The 15324-nt window shown below is 43.9% G+C and overlaps 2 protein-coding genes across 3 annotated transcripts; both read left to right on the plus strand.

The window, feature by feature from the left end:
* Window positions 1–1691: 1691 nt before the first annotated feature.
* On the plus strand, window positions 1692–5143 carry LOC127769040 (E3 ubiquitin-protein ligase SDIR1). 2 transcript variants are annotated; one of them, XM_052294740.1, is made up of 9 exons: window positions 1692–1809; window positions 2048–2238; window positions 2339–2393; window positions 2488–2540; window positions 2633–2861; window positions 2950–3085; window positions 3249–3297; window positions 3923–4048; window positions 4803–5143. In XM_052294740.1, exons 2-9 carry the CDS (start codon window positions 2158–2160, stop codon window positions 4914–4916), a joined length of 843 nt encoding a protein of 280 aa, XP_052150700.1. In that variant the 5' UTR covers window positions 1692–1809; window positions 2048–2157; the 3' UTR covers window positions 4917–5143. The 2 variants fall into 2 exon arrangements, with proteins under 2 accessions (XP_052150700.1, XP_052150699.1); XM_052294739.1 differs by lacking the exon at window positions 4803–5143 and adding an exon at window positions 4407–4771.
* A 2240-nt stretch (window positions 5144–7383) lies between these two features.
* Window positions 7384–12406, plus strand: LOC127768695 (uncharacterized). The gene is made up of 3 exons (XM_052294322.1): window positions 7384–7650; window positions 11359–11984; window positions 12091–12406. Exons 1-3 carry the CDS (start codon window positions 7544–7546, stop codon window positions 12153–12155), a joined length of 798 nt encoding a protein of 265 aa, XP_052150282.1. The 5' UTR covers window positions 7384–7543; the 3' UTR covers window positions 12156–12406.
* Window positions 12407–15324: the final 2918 nt, after the last annotated feature.

Here is a 15324-nt window from a genome sequence, read left to right on the forward strand (position 1 = left end):
GCGGGGCTCCCCTTTCCCCTTACTCCTAGTCAAATGGTTGGGGCGCCGACGAGACCGAAGCACGAGAGGTGCAGCCCGGCGACGATGGCCAGATCCGGCGCCGTCGAGTTCGGATCCGGCCCTTCCTTGGTCGGATTTGTGCTAGACGCGTGGGTCGGCGACGGAGGCGGCGGGCGCGAGGGCCGCGCGGCGGCGGCGGCGTCATGAGGGCCGCGCGGAGGCGGCAGCGATCGCAGCACGAGGACCTGCACAATGGTGGCTGCGGCTTGTGGACCGTGCATCAGCTGCTGCCTCTCTCTGGCCTGTGCACGGGGAAGCGGTTGGCGGCGGAGGCGTCTCTTCTTCCCAGCCGGCTGAAAAAACCCACCTTCATGGAGCTCCTCCCCTCCTATGGCCAGATCCTGTCCTAGCCGTGGGGAGCTTCGAGAGAGGGTGGACGCGGTGGCTTGTGCAAAGGACGACGGTGCCATGGCGACATGTGGGAGCAGGCCGTGAGCCTACCTAAGCCATGGGGTGGTGAACTGGGCTAACTGGTGGCTGATAAGATGATGTGTTGGTTCGACGACGGCTGTTGTGTGGGTCGGTGGTGGCACTAGACAGAAATCGCTGGCGAAAGCCTTGCTTAGCCTTTGGTTGGCGCGACGACGGCGACACCTTTGGCATCGTTTCCTTCTTGGAGGCGTCGTTATGGCATTTTTCTCCACCGCTACCAATCTCCAGATGAAAACTGTGATCCGGTTTCCGGACAGGCGGTGGTGGTATTTCAAGTCGTTTCCTCCTTGGGGGCATCGTCTTGGAGAACCTTACCCATGCACCATTTGCTGTTGGTGGACTCATGTGTCAGCTCGATGCACTAGATGCCTATTTGCTTGGTGAGGCCTTCTTCTTCCTGGCTCCTTTCTTGTATTAGTGGCATCCAGCTTCTTCGTCTGTCTCTGTCGGGTAGAGTCGGAGCTGCTACGTCGTTGGGGTGCGACGAAGCTTGGCAACAATAACATTGCAGTTTCTCTTTAGGAATGTGGTTGTTGCCAGTGCAGGCTTTGGCGCTTCAGGGGCTTGGCTGATGTCCAAAGTGTGAGCTTGGTGTTGCTTTGCTTGGTTTGGCGGTGCCTACAATGATGTCATGATCGCTGTGGAGTCAGAGCTGCTGGGTCGCTGGGCGGCTTGCTCGGCAACGATGACACGTGCCTTGTGATGTCAACGCTATGTGCCGCCTCTTCAGCATCTCGACATCGATGTTCGTCCTTGGATTCCGCTATTGTTTTCGTTGATAGTTTTGGCTAGAGTGGTGTGGAGCTCCGTGCTTTTTAAGTCCGTCTGGATTTTTACTCCTGCTTAATGAAATATAATTGGCAGTTCTCTTGTCGGTTTAGTTTTTTATAAAAAAAACTCTCTAAAAATTTCTATGTTTTTCTCCAAATGAAAGGCACTAAATAGAGCAATTTCTGCAGAAACCACATGTTCTTGCCGTTTCCCATCCCAGCTGGAAGCACAAAAAATAACCGTTTCTGTTTTGGCACGAGAAAAAAGTTTCGTCCACCCATCATCCAATAGGCGGCCATTATGTAGCCACGTGTCATCCAAATTTGCAACTAGGAGGCAGAGGCTACGCAGCGCGCAGGATCTGAAACTGCAAAAAGAAAAAAGAAAAAAAAAACTTCCCCTTCCCCCCCCCCCCCCCCCCCCCCAAGTCCTCCCTCTCTACTGCTCGCTCTCGTTTTCCCCATCCGCACCGGCTGCTCCTCGTCGCGCCGACGCCTCCGCGCGCCAGCGAATCGCCGCCTCGAGAGGCCCCTCGTCGCCGATCAGGTGAGTGCCCCTCCTCGAGAGTCACGCTCGTTACTCGATTCCGCGGCTGTTTCAAGATCAGGCAGGCCCTAGAATCTGGGCGAAGGTTCTCTTGACTTCTGGTAGCTTCGGGGGTTTATCTGGGCGTTTCCCGCGTGGAGGCGTCATGGACATGGGAGCCGTGGGGGATTTTCTAGGTAGGGTTTTGGTTGGGGCGTCGCTTTCCTCATATTTTGTCGGTGGCTTTGCTGGGCTTCAGGGGCGTGGCCTCGTCGAGTTTTTTTGTTCCTCGGAGGGGCGGCAAGGAGGCGGATTTGGAGCAATTCGTAAGACTAGTGGTGGTGGTGGTGGTGGTGGCTGGTTGGCGCCATGAGCTTCGTGTTCCGGGGGAGCAGAGGTGACATCGAGGCCGGAGGCTTCCCGGGGTTCGCCCCGGAGCGCCGCGCCATGGTGAGCGTTTCTGCTTAAATGTAGGTTTTGGCATCCGAAAGTAGATCTTTTTTTGTTATGAATTTCTGACTCCCATCTGTGTGTGGGGGCTTCTATGCAGCGGATTCATGCGGGTGGTCGGCCGGTGAACAGCAACCTGGCTTTTCTTGTCACTGGTAATGTGGGCATGCCCTTTGTACTACCGATATTATTAAGCTGTAAAAAATATCGATTTTCTAGTTAATGCGATCTATTATTCTTTTTGGGCAGTTCTTATGTTGTTCATGGTACTGAACTCACACCAGATGTCTCCGAACTTTTTGGTAAGTTATCAATTGATGGTATGTATTATGCTTATATAGCTTGATGGAGAAATTTCATGATTTGTCGGGTTGCGCGGAATTGTCTCTTGTAGGTTTGGCTGGTTTTGGGTGTGTTCCTAATGGCCACCAGCCTAAGGATGTACGCCACATGCCAGCAGCTCCAAGCGCAGGCGCAAGCTCACGCTGCAGCTGCCAACGGCTTCCTTGGACACACTGAGCTGCGGGTGCATGTACCGCCGACCATAGCTCTCGCCACACGAGGCCGTTTGCAGAGCCTTAGGCTCCAACTTGCGCTACTTGACCGCGAGTTCGATGATTTAGGTGATACACTTTATTCACTTAGGTTAATTCATATACTGCTTCTTACTCTCCTGCAAGCATTACATTGTAGCTGATGTTTTGCTTGCAGATTATGATGCCCTTAGGGCCTTGGATGCAGACAATAGCCCTCATGCTCCTTCGATGAGTGAAGAAGAAATAAATGCTCTTCCTGTATTCAAATACAAGGTTCAGGCACATCAGGGAAGTGCCTCTTTCCGAAAAAGGTAAGATGTATTATCCTTTTGGCTACATTTTTTAGCTGGCATAGCAAACGCATGATAAGTCTACAACTGCCTTCCATCTCTGATAAGTAACCAACCATATAATTCCGAATTTGTCTACTTTGTATGGGATGTAACTAACCATTTAATTCTTTTGATTCTATAGTGATGGACCATCTCAACCATCTGTTTCTTCTACTGAATCTGGCAATGAGGTAATAAATAAATACTGACATGATTATGAAGAGGTTATTCTTTGAATGGCATCTACTGTTATTCTTTGCATAGGCATGTTGACATCCTGGCATGACTAAGATAGGAGCATAGAATGTGTCATCTATGTGTTCTTTAGCTTGTATTGATGGAAATCATTGAGCGTTACTCCCTCCGTCAACAAATATAAAGGATTCTAGGTGGTTTAGCAGAATTTAAGGTCGAGGTGAAATTACTTCGATGCTGCTAGCAGTTTTCTTGATTGGGAAATATCACGCCTAGCGGTGCAACCATCAGTGAGCAATAAATACAGTGGTTGGATGGATTTGGATAGTAGTACTACAAAATCTCTTATATTTGTGGACATATTTTGAACCCCAAAATCCATTATATTTGTGGAAAGAGTACTTGGTTACTTTGCGGTTATTTCATATTGTGGTGGTATTTCTTAGAATTAAAATGCTTTTTTGATGTTCACTATAGTCAACCGTGGTAGCTCCATAACAATCACAAAGTTGATGCTTACACTTTTATTTGTCTATTACTCAGCATGCCTAGAATTACAATCAGCTGTGCTGTTTGGTCTGGATTATCCTTGTTCTAGTGACTTGTTTTTTTGCTGTGTAGAAAAAGCAGGATCGTTTCAAGGCTGATGCAACTGACAACACCCGAGAGGATGAGTTGACATGCAGTGTTTGCTTAGAACAAGTCGTTGTGGGTGATCTATTGAGAAGCCTACCATGCCTGCACCAGGTAATCATTATACTAGAATTATCTTTTTTTTAGACATGTATACTAGAATCATCTTGAGCTTGTTTTCTTTGTATGACAGCAATAGCAGGCTTTATTTCCTAGTTATATCTGCTGTGCTATGATCATGGTGCCTGTTAGCGTGTTATATAGTAACTGTCCTGACATTTTGTTAACCAAATCCCAAAACATGCTAGGAAACCACTATATTTGATGCCATTTGCAATTTATGTGTGTTTAGTGAAAAAGCAAAGGGAAAATTTTTGCATCATTTCCTATAGCTATCGTGTTTCGGAAAGGAATTGTTTCTTTTTCCAGTATGCTAAATGCTAAGTATCTTACTCTCTCCTGTTTCTGTAAGGTGTGGTTCGAGTGTTTGACTGTGATGGTCTTTGATGTTGAACCTTGGCCACTACACAAAATACGTGATCTGTGCTTGGTTTGGCTGCTTAATCTTGTATTCAAATTTGTACCGGTCTGAGTTCCAAATATGTCATATATGCTCACAATTTTTAGTAAAATTTAAATTTGAATGACCATAGCCACATGAATGACAACTATATACTGTGTTTTGTTATGTTCGTGTTTTCATAGTGATACGATTTATCCTATATGAGTGAAACTATCATACACTGGCTTTTTGCTGTTGTCTTTCAAGTTTTTAGCTTTCCATTGAAGGATTGACATTGGTGCTATTAGTTTTTTGTGTCATGAGGTGGGACTGCAAGGTTTACTTACTTTCCCACTTGTTTTGCAGTTTCATGCAAACTGCATCGATCCATGGTTGCGCCAACAGGGAACATGCCCAGTTTGCAAGCACCGTGTAAGCGATGGGTGGCATGGTGAAGCAGATGCTTCTAACATGGTATAAGCTGCTGGGAGTGGCCAGCAGGTCTTAAGCTAAAACTACTGACTTAACCCACGGAATGAGGATTAGCTGTTTAGTCTTGAGGAGTGTTTTTGTACATAAAAAAACGTTCACTTCTCTGTGATGTTTATGCATCAAAAGGTTGTGATATTTTTGGTTGACCTGTACCCTGTTCAGTATGAACTCACATACAATCCTTTTTACTCTGTTTCCGTGGGGAAATTGGCGTATTATGGGTGTTTAAGGCTGAAGATCAGTAGAGAGGATTTAAGATCCAAGAGTAGTGGTCTGGTCTCTATTAGTCTTAAGTAAAAATGATCTTAACTGTTAGTATTATCACAAGTAAAAAGGAGAAACTGATTTATGAGTTCTACCATCATTATATTTTTTTCCTTATTTAGGGCAATTAAGTTTTTGACTATTTTAAAGACTCTTAACTACTAATTTAGCTATGCTTCTATGAGTTTACTAATGTAGCCTCTATACTACGCGCACGCCAGCGTCCAAGCCGAGCAGCGATGCTGTGCACTCCCACTCGACGCGGTCGTGCTGCGACGCTTCAGCCTGGGCCTTGGATGGCAATTAGTCTGGGTTTCTTTTATGTTTCGACTGAATCATTTGTTTTGAACTCAAATATCCCGTATATGAACATCTGGGAAAAGGATAAAGAAATGGCGATACTTTATCTCGGTGAAAGAAAAAGTGGCGCTAGTTTATCTCGGTCGTACCCAGGGTTTTGAATCTCCTGCTATAGCTGTTTAACAAGTGTTCTAACTATTGGCTCTCATGTACAATTTAGCCGCTATAGCTCTGTTTAGCTCGCTATAGTTGTAGAAGCTAATTACTAAATGTCTTAGCCCGCTATTTAAAACATTGGTGGTACCAGATTACATGGTTGCTATAACCAAAATTTTGAAGTACTCGTACAAGTTATTCCAGCACTCTGGCGCAAACGAAACTCGTGCAGTTCGGAAGCTATGTGGCGTTGATTTGTGCTGGGCCGAGCATTCTCCGATGATAAGCAAGTAGTGGGCCTTCTTTTCATTGATCTGTGACTGTGAGCATGGGTTTCTCTGCGAGCACATGGTTTCAAGGGATCTTCTGCGCACGAGATAAGAGTGCGACTGACTTCCTTTTTAGATTGCGAGATCGGGTAGACGTCTTAGGGTGCTTTTTGTTTCCCTTAGCATCCAGCCTAACTCATATCGTTTGATTTGTCCCAATAATTTTATCTTAGACGTAAATATTATCGTGCTTAATTATCCGTATTAGCTTAACCAAGCCAATAAGAGAAAATATCTGCTTAGTTATAGACATGTTTATGAAAATGAAAAAAAAATCCCACTTAAACCATACTCCCTCTATCTTAAAATATAAGATATTTTGATCGAATAAAATACACTTCAGTACTACAAATCTAGACATGAATCTATCCAGACTCGTAGTATTACGAGGTGTTCCAATCAATTAAAATATCTTATATATTTTGAGACGGATGAAGTACAATACAATCCACATACGAAGGTTTCTCTGTCCGCACCGGCTAGCCTCTTGCTTGTGACTTAACATGGGGTTGGAGCCACGAATTAATTTGGGTTTTATGTTTGATTTTAGCTATATTAATCATGTTGTTTATTGTAATTAGTTATTTTTTTCTTATGATCTCGTTCAAAACTTAATCTCTACTTATTTTTAGACGGCCAGACACGACACTCTTTTTTCATCGGTAATGATAGTTGTCACGTCACGAGCTCAGAACTCCCTCTATCCTCAAAATATGACGTGTGTAATTCAGTACTAATTTACTATATTTTGTGATGGAGAGAGTAAACTTCGTAGCTCCACATGTGCTGAGTGCTTGAGCGCTACCAAAAGCTCTCATCTTGTCGCTAGGGATGAGACTTCCCTGATTTTGTGTAGTTTGCAATTAACCACTGACATGTGGGTCATAGTAAAATAGTGCATACATAATATGGGTGGTACAAGCATAAATTTAGGGTATCTTTGATTTGTAGGAAAAACATATGAAGTTTCGATTTCTCATTTTTGCGATTGAATTTAGGGTATATATGATTTCTCCGTTTTCTTATTCTTGCAATTGAAAGGGGTTAAGAGGATCCTTTTGTTTTCTATCGCTGGCTTGATCGGATCAGCTTTATTGCGGCTACACAGCCGCAACACCGCAACAACTCCAATTCAAAAATATGTTATTGGAGAAAGGCCCAGGGGTCTTCCGACTAGTTTCACAAGATGATGGGCTAGACGACCTGGGTTCGAAGCCTCACCCCTTTTAATTATTTGATATTAGATCATTTCCTAATATTTACATCTTTCAAAGATATGTTATTGATACTGCAGATGCAGCACAGTTACAGCCGCAGCCAGCTATACCGAACAAGCCCATCAGTTCCTTTGGCACACTCCACAGAGAATCCCCTGGACAGGAAGCGGAGAGCCGATAGGGAGGAGTCAGAGAGAGGGGTTGTTGTCCCTTCCCTTCATCAGTGAGCTGAGCCTGAGCCCCCGCTACATGTGGTTCCTTCCGCCTGTAAAATAACGACATATAGTATGTGCCTGCCTGCCCCTCGCCATCCCCATTTCCTCCACCTTCCTACTACAGCTGCTTTCCGATGGATCACAGCGGCAGCGTCAGCGCCGGCGGCAAGATGATGGTGAAGGCGGCGGCGGCGGCGGAGTCGGCTTCTACCAACGAACGCACCCAGAGCTTCAGCGGCTGGTTAGTAGTACTCAGAATACATCTTCCCCCCTCGCTTCTGCTGTTAGCTCTACATGTCTATATTTTGTGGTCTTCGTGTGCGTGTGCCATTATAGTTGCTGATTGGCGATGTCGTTTTTACATGTCCTTCTTTGCTTCTTGTGCTTCAACTGATTATGATTTAAGGAAAAGAGCTTAGCGTAGAATCCACAGGCTCGACTCGCGCGAGATCTTTGTGTAGAGAAATGGGGAATTTCCACCCTTGTAATTAAGTGGACTGAGCTCGTATGCTTTCTTCCTCTCGTGCGCATAGATTCTCCATCGGAAGGATCCAAGAACCGTTAGTTAATTTTTGGCGGTAAACAGTGGACTAACGGAGCACTGCTGCTAAGGGAGTGAGCCGACGAGCTAACTAAAAAATTTAGAAGTTAGTGCTAGTAAATCGCAGGAGAAAAACTTGGTTGCCCACGGTTGCGCTTGTAACTGCTGATTTGCAAAATGAGATCTTTGTTGCATTGCTGGTATTGTAATTGTTCCGAGCTTGGGAAGCTAACAAAAGACATCATAATCGCTAGGTGGGTGGTGTTAATTCAAGGATTCAAGGTATATCTGCTTTTGCGGGATTAAAGAAAGAAAGCTACTAGAAAAAAAAAGTTTTCCTTATTGGATGGCTGGCAAGGTTCTGCAGTGCTAGAGGATTCCTTTTTCCATTCCTCTCTCTTTTTTTTTCTTTAAAAGGATGGCACATCGTGCGCCGTTCCATTATGATGTGATGTCTAGCACAAGGACCTATCTTTCTATACACCTTGTATTGCAGTATTGGTACATGCAGTTGAAATCAAGTCTGGAATGATGATACCCCATATACCACATCAAGCATCTCATCTTAGTGCTACTTTATTTATACTCCTTTAAAAAAAAGTAGCGGTGGTGGTGAATCTGTCATCACCCCACCACTAATTTCCTACTATTTTGGAATGGAGAAATGATATGTGGGGGTTAGAGGACCCACGTGATAAACACCAACTCTCTATTTTTTATGGGAAGGGAAAAACAACAATGTGGGACCAAAGGACCGACATGTCGGTAACAAATTTATGTAGAAATTAAAAGATGACGTGTATGAAAAATAATGGTAATAACGAGTTAATGATAATTTTCATTAATTAAAATCCGTTGCAACGGCGAGGATAATAAGTTGGTATGACCTGATGTTTTTAAGCATCCCATCTGGTGTTTATATGTGAGCTGAGCTCATAATATTTTTGAACTCTATCATAAGATCATCACGAGTTATTGGAATCAGTCAAGGTCAAAATGGCATATTGTCATTACGGTTCAAAGGCCACTGGCCAGGTGTGGCAAAATCATATGCAACTATTAAAACCCAAAGAGCTTGTATTCGTAAGCTATTTGACGAATCTTGAGAATGCCACCAATTTAACAACTCAGGGTAGGTTACAGAGTTGTCTATGTATATTCCTGGCTAGCTCTAGTCACTTGTCACCTTGTGACCATTCATAAGAACCCGCTGGCTCATCTTGTTCTCCACTCTAGCTGCTATTACCCAGAGAGTGTTTTGAAAGTGTGCCTTGAAGCCATGAAGCCACTACTTCCTATCTTGAGTTCTGCCCAACAACATCAATACTGACAGGATACTGATATAGATATATATGCTAAATTATATGGCTATATGCTATAACAACATCATTTGATCTATTGACAGAAGCTGTAGGGGTACTGAGATGTGTGATGCAAGCAATGAGTATAAAATTATGGGTATGTTTGATCGTTTGGATCCTTGGTGATGACGCTCTCTCTCGTGGCCCGATCTTCTAGTTAGGGGATAACTCTCGCTTTGATCAAGTGCGACGTTTGCAACGTGGCTATCAACCAGAACAAGTCCAGGACGCCGTGCAATCACTACACCACAAACGATGTTGTACCAACCGTGACGCACGGTTGATGATTCCTGCAATGCAAACGAGAGAACACTGCGAGAACAAGATAAGATGCAATCTAAATATTGCTAATAGGTAATTAAGCACAAAGAAATAGTTGCGATTGAAGTGGTAGATCTAATCGATTCCGGCAAATCAACACACCAACTATTGGGGGCTCTGAATCTATAGTCGCCGACTAATCGAACGAGGACTACAGACAAGGTGAATGGCACTTGGCAAAATTCAACTAAACAAAACCCAATTGTTCTAGAGGCTGTACATAGACATTTAGAGAAGAAAATAGATCTAGGGTTTAGTGCTCATTCATGGGGGACACTTCCGAGACGGGCCTAGTCTATTACAAGGCCCAAGGTCCAAATTCGGTTTCAGCAACAGCACTGCCTTGTTTTGACGATTCCCGTTGACTCGGAATGAATTTGGATATGAGACCAGATGCGTTTGAAAGGTAGCAAGATAAGCTTTTCATGAAGTCCAAGATCACCCAAATCAGAGTTGGCATGAAGGTGTTAGGTCCGTTTGAAGTCAGTGCTGTCTCCGGAGGCCGAACTGGACTTGGACTTGGAATTATCATTGGAACATGTGAAGCTATGTGTGTATCCGATGAAGTGATGTCCTCATCACTTGGCTAGAGATTTCTAGCGTGAGCCGAGCTTACTGCCTCAAATAGGCAAGACACTCACCCGTGAGGAGAAACCATTCTCAACGTAGGCTTCATAGCAAGGTAACCAAATATGGGGCTTGGGCATGTGCGGCATCGCTGAAACAAGCTAGCTTGCCGGTTTGAGCCATAGCTCAACTTAGCCTGTGTTCGTTTGGGGAACTATAGCTCAACTTAGCATGTGTTTGTTTGGGGAGGGGAGGGGAACCCTTCCCCCGGAAATGCAAAATGCAGCAGCAGATTAGTTCACGATTAATTGAGTATTAGCTAAAAAAACTTGAAAAATGGATCAATATGATTTTTATAACAACTTTTCTATAGAATGTTCCTGAAAAAAAAATCATCGCTTTAGCAGTTTGGGATGTGCACGCGAAAAACGAGGAAGTAGAAGTTGGGAAAGTGTACTCCCAAACACACCCTTAGCTCCATCCGTCCCAAAAAGAGTTCAATTCTACTATTTGAAATTTGTCCCACAAAGATTGCAATTCTAGTTTATGGTGAGTGCTAGTACTAGCAAGGTGGGAGTAGTGATAAGGTGGAGAGTACTAGTAATAGGAGCACCCAAGTAATTTCACAGAAATACTAATTTCACAAGGTTATTGCTAGAATTACACTTTTTGGGATAGAGGGAGTACGTAAAGAAGTTAGTGCCAAATTGTTTGAACAATGTTGGTTGATGTAAATTCCAATTCGGTATGGTCTATCCGTCTATGTTAGGTGTGTACCCTTTTCTTAAACTTTATATGCAGTATGTTTTGTAACTCATAAAAACTCTGAGCTGCATTACTGTTAATTTGGACAATCACCGCCTAATCTTCTAATTTCATGCCTCTAATTTCAGTACTTTTGGACTGAAACTAGCTAGGATATGTTCCACTCTGATACACTGGATTATGTTTATTTTATGATGACCCACTATAAACTATGTTATTATTAGGTCTGAGATGTACTCTAACATCACCACCAAACTCCAAAGATTGTTCATGTGGGCATATAGAAAAATCTGATAATCTCTTTTGTTTGCTATGATGTTTTTTATTTGTTACTTTTATGTACAAATGAAGATCATGTTTGTGATATTATTGCTACGGTTTGTTCTTCTTTCAGCAATTCAGAGAAATTTTACCATATCGAAAGCCCTCATAAGAAAAGGAAGTCTCAGTATGAGCTGAGTGATACTAGGGTTTCATCACTGAAGTACAAGTTTCGGAACAGATTAGCTTGGCAGGAAGATGAATCTTCAAGAACAGAAAGCTTAGGATGCAACAGTATTTTCGTCAACAGGAACTATGACATGGATATGGTGAACAGAGTTGAAGAATTGGAGTCCTGTGACAACACCCAAAGCCTTATTGGTGGGTGCATTGAAGTGGACTCTATAAACGGAATCGAGAGCCACAAAATGCTGAAGGTCCAGGCATTTTCATCCAGCAGCTCAAGCAACAACATTTCATCTGATGCCTTCACTTCTTCCCGTAGTAATGGCACCAAAGATACTGACAGTTGGGATATGCAGCACCTGGAGTATGATCACCCTGGTCTAATGCTGCTACCATATGATGATGACATAGAGGAGGCATACGATGTACTAGGACAATATGATGTTGTAATGAAAAATGATCTAGCGAGTGGTGATGTTGATGGTTCTGCTGCTGGTGTCATAGATGAGAAGCTTTACTCGAATGGAATAGAAGATTTACTCATATTGCCAAGAGGCCAGAATAGCATTCATGGTGAGCATTCAAGAGTACCTTCCTTTTCTTCTTCTTGCATTGTTTGCTAGATGCAGATACTAACATATTGTGCGTGCCCCCATCTGGACGTGAATCGATCGAGCAGACGAGAAGAATAAGCTGACGATCGATCAAGAGTTTGAGCAGTATTTTACAAGGCTCATGCTTTAGCATTGATGATGTCATAAATCTCCGCTCTGTTCAACATCGGAAGACGCTTTGCTCCCTGCAGTCAGTGTGTGATTTGAGCTTAGCCCTGCACGAGCGAATGCGAGTGTTAGCTGCTATAGGAGCTAGGTGCCTATTTTTGTACATCTTCTTCACTGCTATGTATATATGTCTTCTGAGTTCTGAACGGACTAATGTACTCTGAAGTCTGATCACTCGTTCCTCCAGTGCATCAAATCGCTTACTTTAATGTATGTGTCTGCCTATGTGTAGTTGTATATGCAAATATCGTTTGCCATTTGCTCCTTCAGAAGAAAACCAACCGGTAACTGGGAGTTAAACCTTGTTCACACCTTGGTAGTAAGCAGTAACCGTGTAGAATTGGTGATGCCTGGAATTCAGGGTGTGTTTAGTTCACGTCAAAATTAGAAGTTTGATTGAAATTGTAACGATGTGATAGAAAAGTTAAAAGTTTGTGCGTGTAACAAAGTTTTGATGTGATAAAAAAGTTGGAAATTTGAAGAAAAAGTTACGAACTAAACTAGGCCTTAGAGGAGGTGGCTTCTCGCTCTTCTTTCCCCCTGGGATTATTCGTTGCTGTTATCTTTCCTGTGTGAGTGTGTTGAATAATCTAATGAAAGGTTTACAAGCTGTCAACCTATGCACATGTATCATTGTGGTTATAGTGATCTGAGTAATATCCCAAGGTACTTAGTTTAAATTTTCATAGGAGCGAATTTCATATTAGGCTATTTGAGGGCTAAGTTCCTAATCGGAGTAGCAACCTGTTTGATAGGCTAAGTTCCTAATTTAAAATGGCTGCATATATCAGGTTGGATGAAGATGCCGGGTAAAAATTTCCCTTCTCTAAAAACAATGCACATATAATAATTTGTGGCTTCAAAATTTATCTTAAAATATAACTTCCCCATCAATGTTCTCTTCTTAATCAATCACAACCTTTCATTATTTAATTTCTCCAGATACCTTCCATTCTCAACAAATCATAACCTTTTAACATTTAACATTTAATGTTCAACTCTAAAAATTATTATATTCTGAGAGGGGTGGAAGTAGTATAATTCGCAATTGTCCCTTATCGCAACAACCAGTTGGTTACTGACAAAAACAGGTGAATTTCGATTTTTTTTACAAAAAAATTATACTAACGCCGTGTTTAGCTCCAAAGTTTTACATCACATCGAAACTTTTCTACACACACAAACTTTCAACTTTTCCGTCACATCGTTCCAATTTCAACCAAACTTACAATTTGATATGAATTTTGTTGAACAGATCGAAAATCCAAGCGGTTTTAGTGCGCTTCGCTATCACCTATCGTCATAGTGTAAACCCTTCTACTTAGACGACGGCTCCGGGCATTAAAAAAAACAATAAGAGCGGCTATATGAACGTCACGTTAAAAAAAATAGTCAAATCATTTTTATACTATAAATTATCTACACTTATATAGTTATATGGTAATTACATTGTAAATTATAAAACTCATTCTGTAATTACATTGCAAGTCTATTATTTATATTATAATTTTCTAATACACATTTTATTAAAGAATCATGATTAAAATAATATTCTAATACACATTTTATTAAAGAATCATTTTAATCATGATTAAAAGAATCATGATTAAAGAGTAGCTATACAACGGAATCATGTTTGGACGGATGATACCAGTTAGTAATCAAGTCCTAATACATAACCGGTACTAACCGATATCGGGTGATATCTATCATGTATCATGCGATTCTTACCACGTAAAAGGTGATACTTGCGAGACATCAGGTGATACCTATCATGTATCATGCGATTCTTACCACGTAAAAGGTGATACTTGCGAGATATCAGGTGATACCTATGAGATATCTTTTTTTTAACAATACCTATGAGATATCAGGCAATATACTTACCAGATATCAAGTGATTTCTACTGGGTATCATAAGCTAGATGTCGGAGAATGAACTCCTCCACCAGGGAACCGTGAGGCCCCCCTTTGTGAGTTCGGCCGGGGGCAGCGGGTGAGATTCGAGGATTTGGTGAGCGGAGCTGTGTGATCTTGAGGGGGTTAGCCCCCCCCCCCCCCCCCAAGACGATGAGACCAAAGAGGTTTATACAGGTTCGGGCCGCTAAGAAGCGTAATACCCTATTCCTGTGCATGATTGATTGAATGTAGAACATAAGTGCTTGGGGTTGCCAGACCTAAGCGCCAGTTCGCCCCCTAGTCCCCCCTCCACCACTAGGCCTGGACCTCCTTTTATACCTCAAGCGGTTACCACATGGCCCAACAACCTAACCTAGCTCCGGTGGAGAAGTATTATAATCTTTGCATTAAATGCATGTCTTGTCTCTGTGCTTGGGAAGCCAAGCACACGTCGTTTTGATGATGGGGCCTGTCAAATCTTGCCGCCTGACATAGGGGGTGCCCCTGCCAGTCACCATTTAATGGGTGAAGACTTCTGGGCTCCTATTACACCGGAAAACGGGAGCCTTGCTTTGACCAGAGCGGGAGGACCGACTCCGGCTGGGATAAGAGGATGAGAACCTCTCACCATCACTATTTGATGGGACATGTCAGGCTGCACGCCGCCTGACACACGAGCAGCGCACAGGCGCACTAGCCAGTCCCATCGGTCATTCGACCAGTCACAGACCGGTTGAGTGCACTGCACGCCGCATTAAATGTGGCGTGGCGCGACCGCTCGGGACGCCATAAATGCGGGTAGGTGGGCACCTGGAGGTGGACACCTAACCCACCGTACGTGGTGACCTATAGAGGGGGTCGGGGGAGCCTGACCCCTAGTCACGGGAGGGGGCGGCCGCCGCCCGACCTCGGGCCCGATCCCCCCTCGGGGGGAGCCACGTGGCGCCTGGGGCGGCCTTCTCCCTCTAGTCTCGGCCAGGGAGTGGCCGCCGCCCTACCTCGGGCCCGACCCCCCTCGGGGGAGGGCCACGTGGCATTGGAGGGCAGCCTCCTCCATCCAGTCTCTGGGAAGGAGTGGCGTCGTCCTACCTCGGGCCTGACTCCCCTCGGGGGAAGGCCACGTGGCATCGGAGGGCAGCCTCCTCCGATTAGTCTTTGGGGAAGGAGTGGACGCCACCCCCACCTCGGGCCTGACTCCCCTCGGGGGAGGGCCACGTGGCATCGGGGGGCAG

Source organism: Oryza glaberrima, chromosome 3 (genome assembly GCF_000147395.1).
Source record: "Oryza glaberrima chromosome 3, OglaRS2, whole genome shotgun sequence".
NCBI classification, from domain to species: domain Eukaryota; kingdom Viridiplantae; phylum Streptophyta; class Magnoliopsida; order Poales; family Poaceae; genus Oryza; species Oryza glaberrima.

What these genes read in the sequence shown, in the direction of transcription:
- LOC127769040 (XM_052294739.1), top strand. Translation starts at nt 2,158, where the DNA reads ATGAGCTTCGTGTTCCGGGGGAGCAGAGGTGACATCGAGGCCGGAGGC. An exon ending in CTACTGAATCTGGCAATGAG is followed by an intron (nt 3,298 to 3,922) that starts GTAATAAATAAA and finishes TTTGCTGTGTAG; the next exon opens with AAAAAGCAGGATCGTTTCAA. An exon ending in GCCTACCATGCCTGCACCAG is followed by an intron (nt 4,049 to 4,406) that starts GTAATCATTATA and finishes TGTTTCTGTAAG; the next exon opens with GTGTGGTTCGAGTGTTTGAC.
- LOC127768695 (XM_052294322.1), top strand. Translation starts at nt 7,544, where the DNA reads ATGGATCACAGCGGCAGCGTCAGCGCCGGCGGCAAGATGATGGTGAAG. An exon ending in ACCCAGAGCTTCAGCGGCTG is followed by an intron (nt 7,651 to 11,358) that starts GTTAGTAGTACT and finishes TTCTTCTTTCAG; the next exon opens with CAATTCAGAGAAATTTTACC. An exon ending in AGGCCAGAATAGCATTCATG is followed by an intron (nt 11,985 to 12,090) that starts GTGAGCATTCAA and finishes TCGATCGAGCAG; the next exon opens with ACGAGAAGAATAAGCTGACG.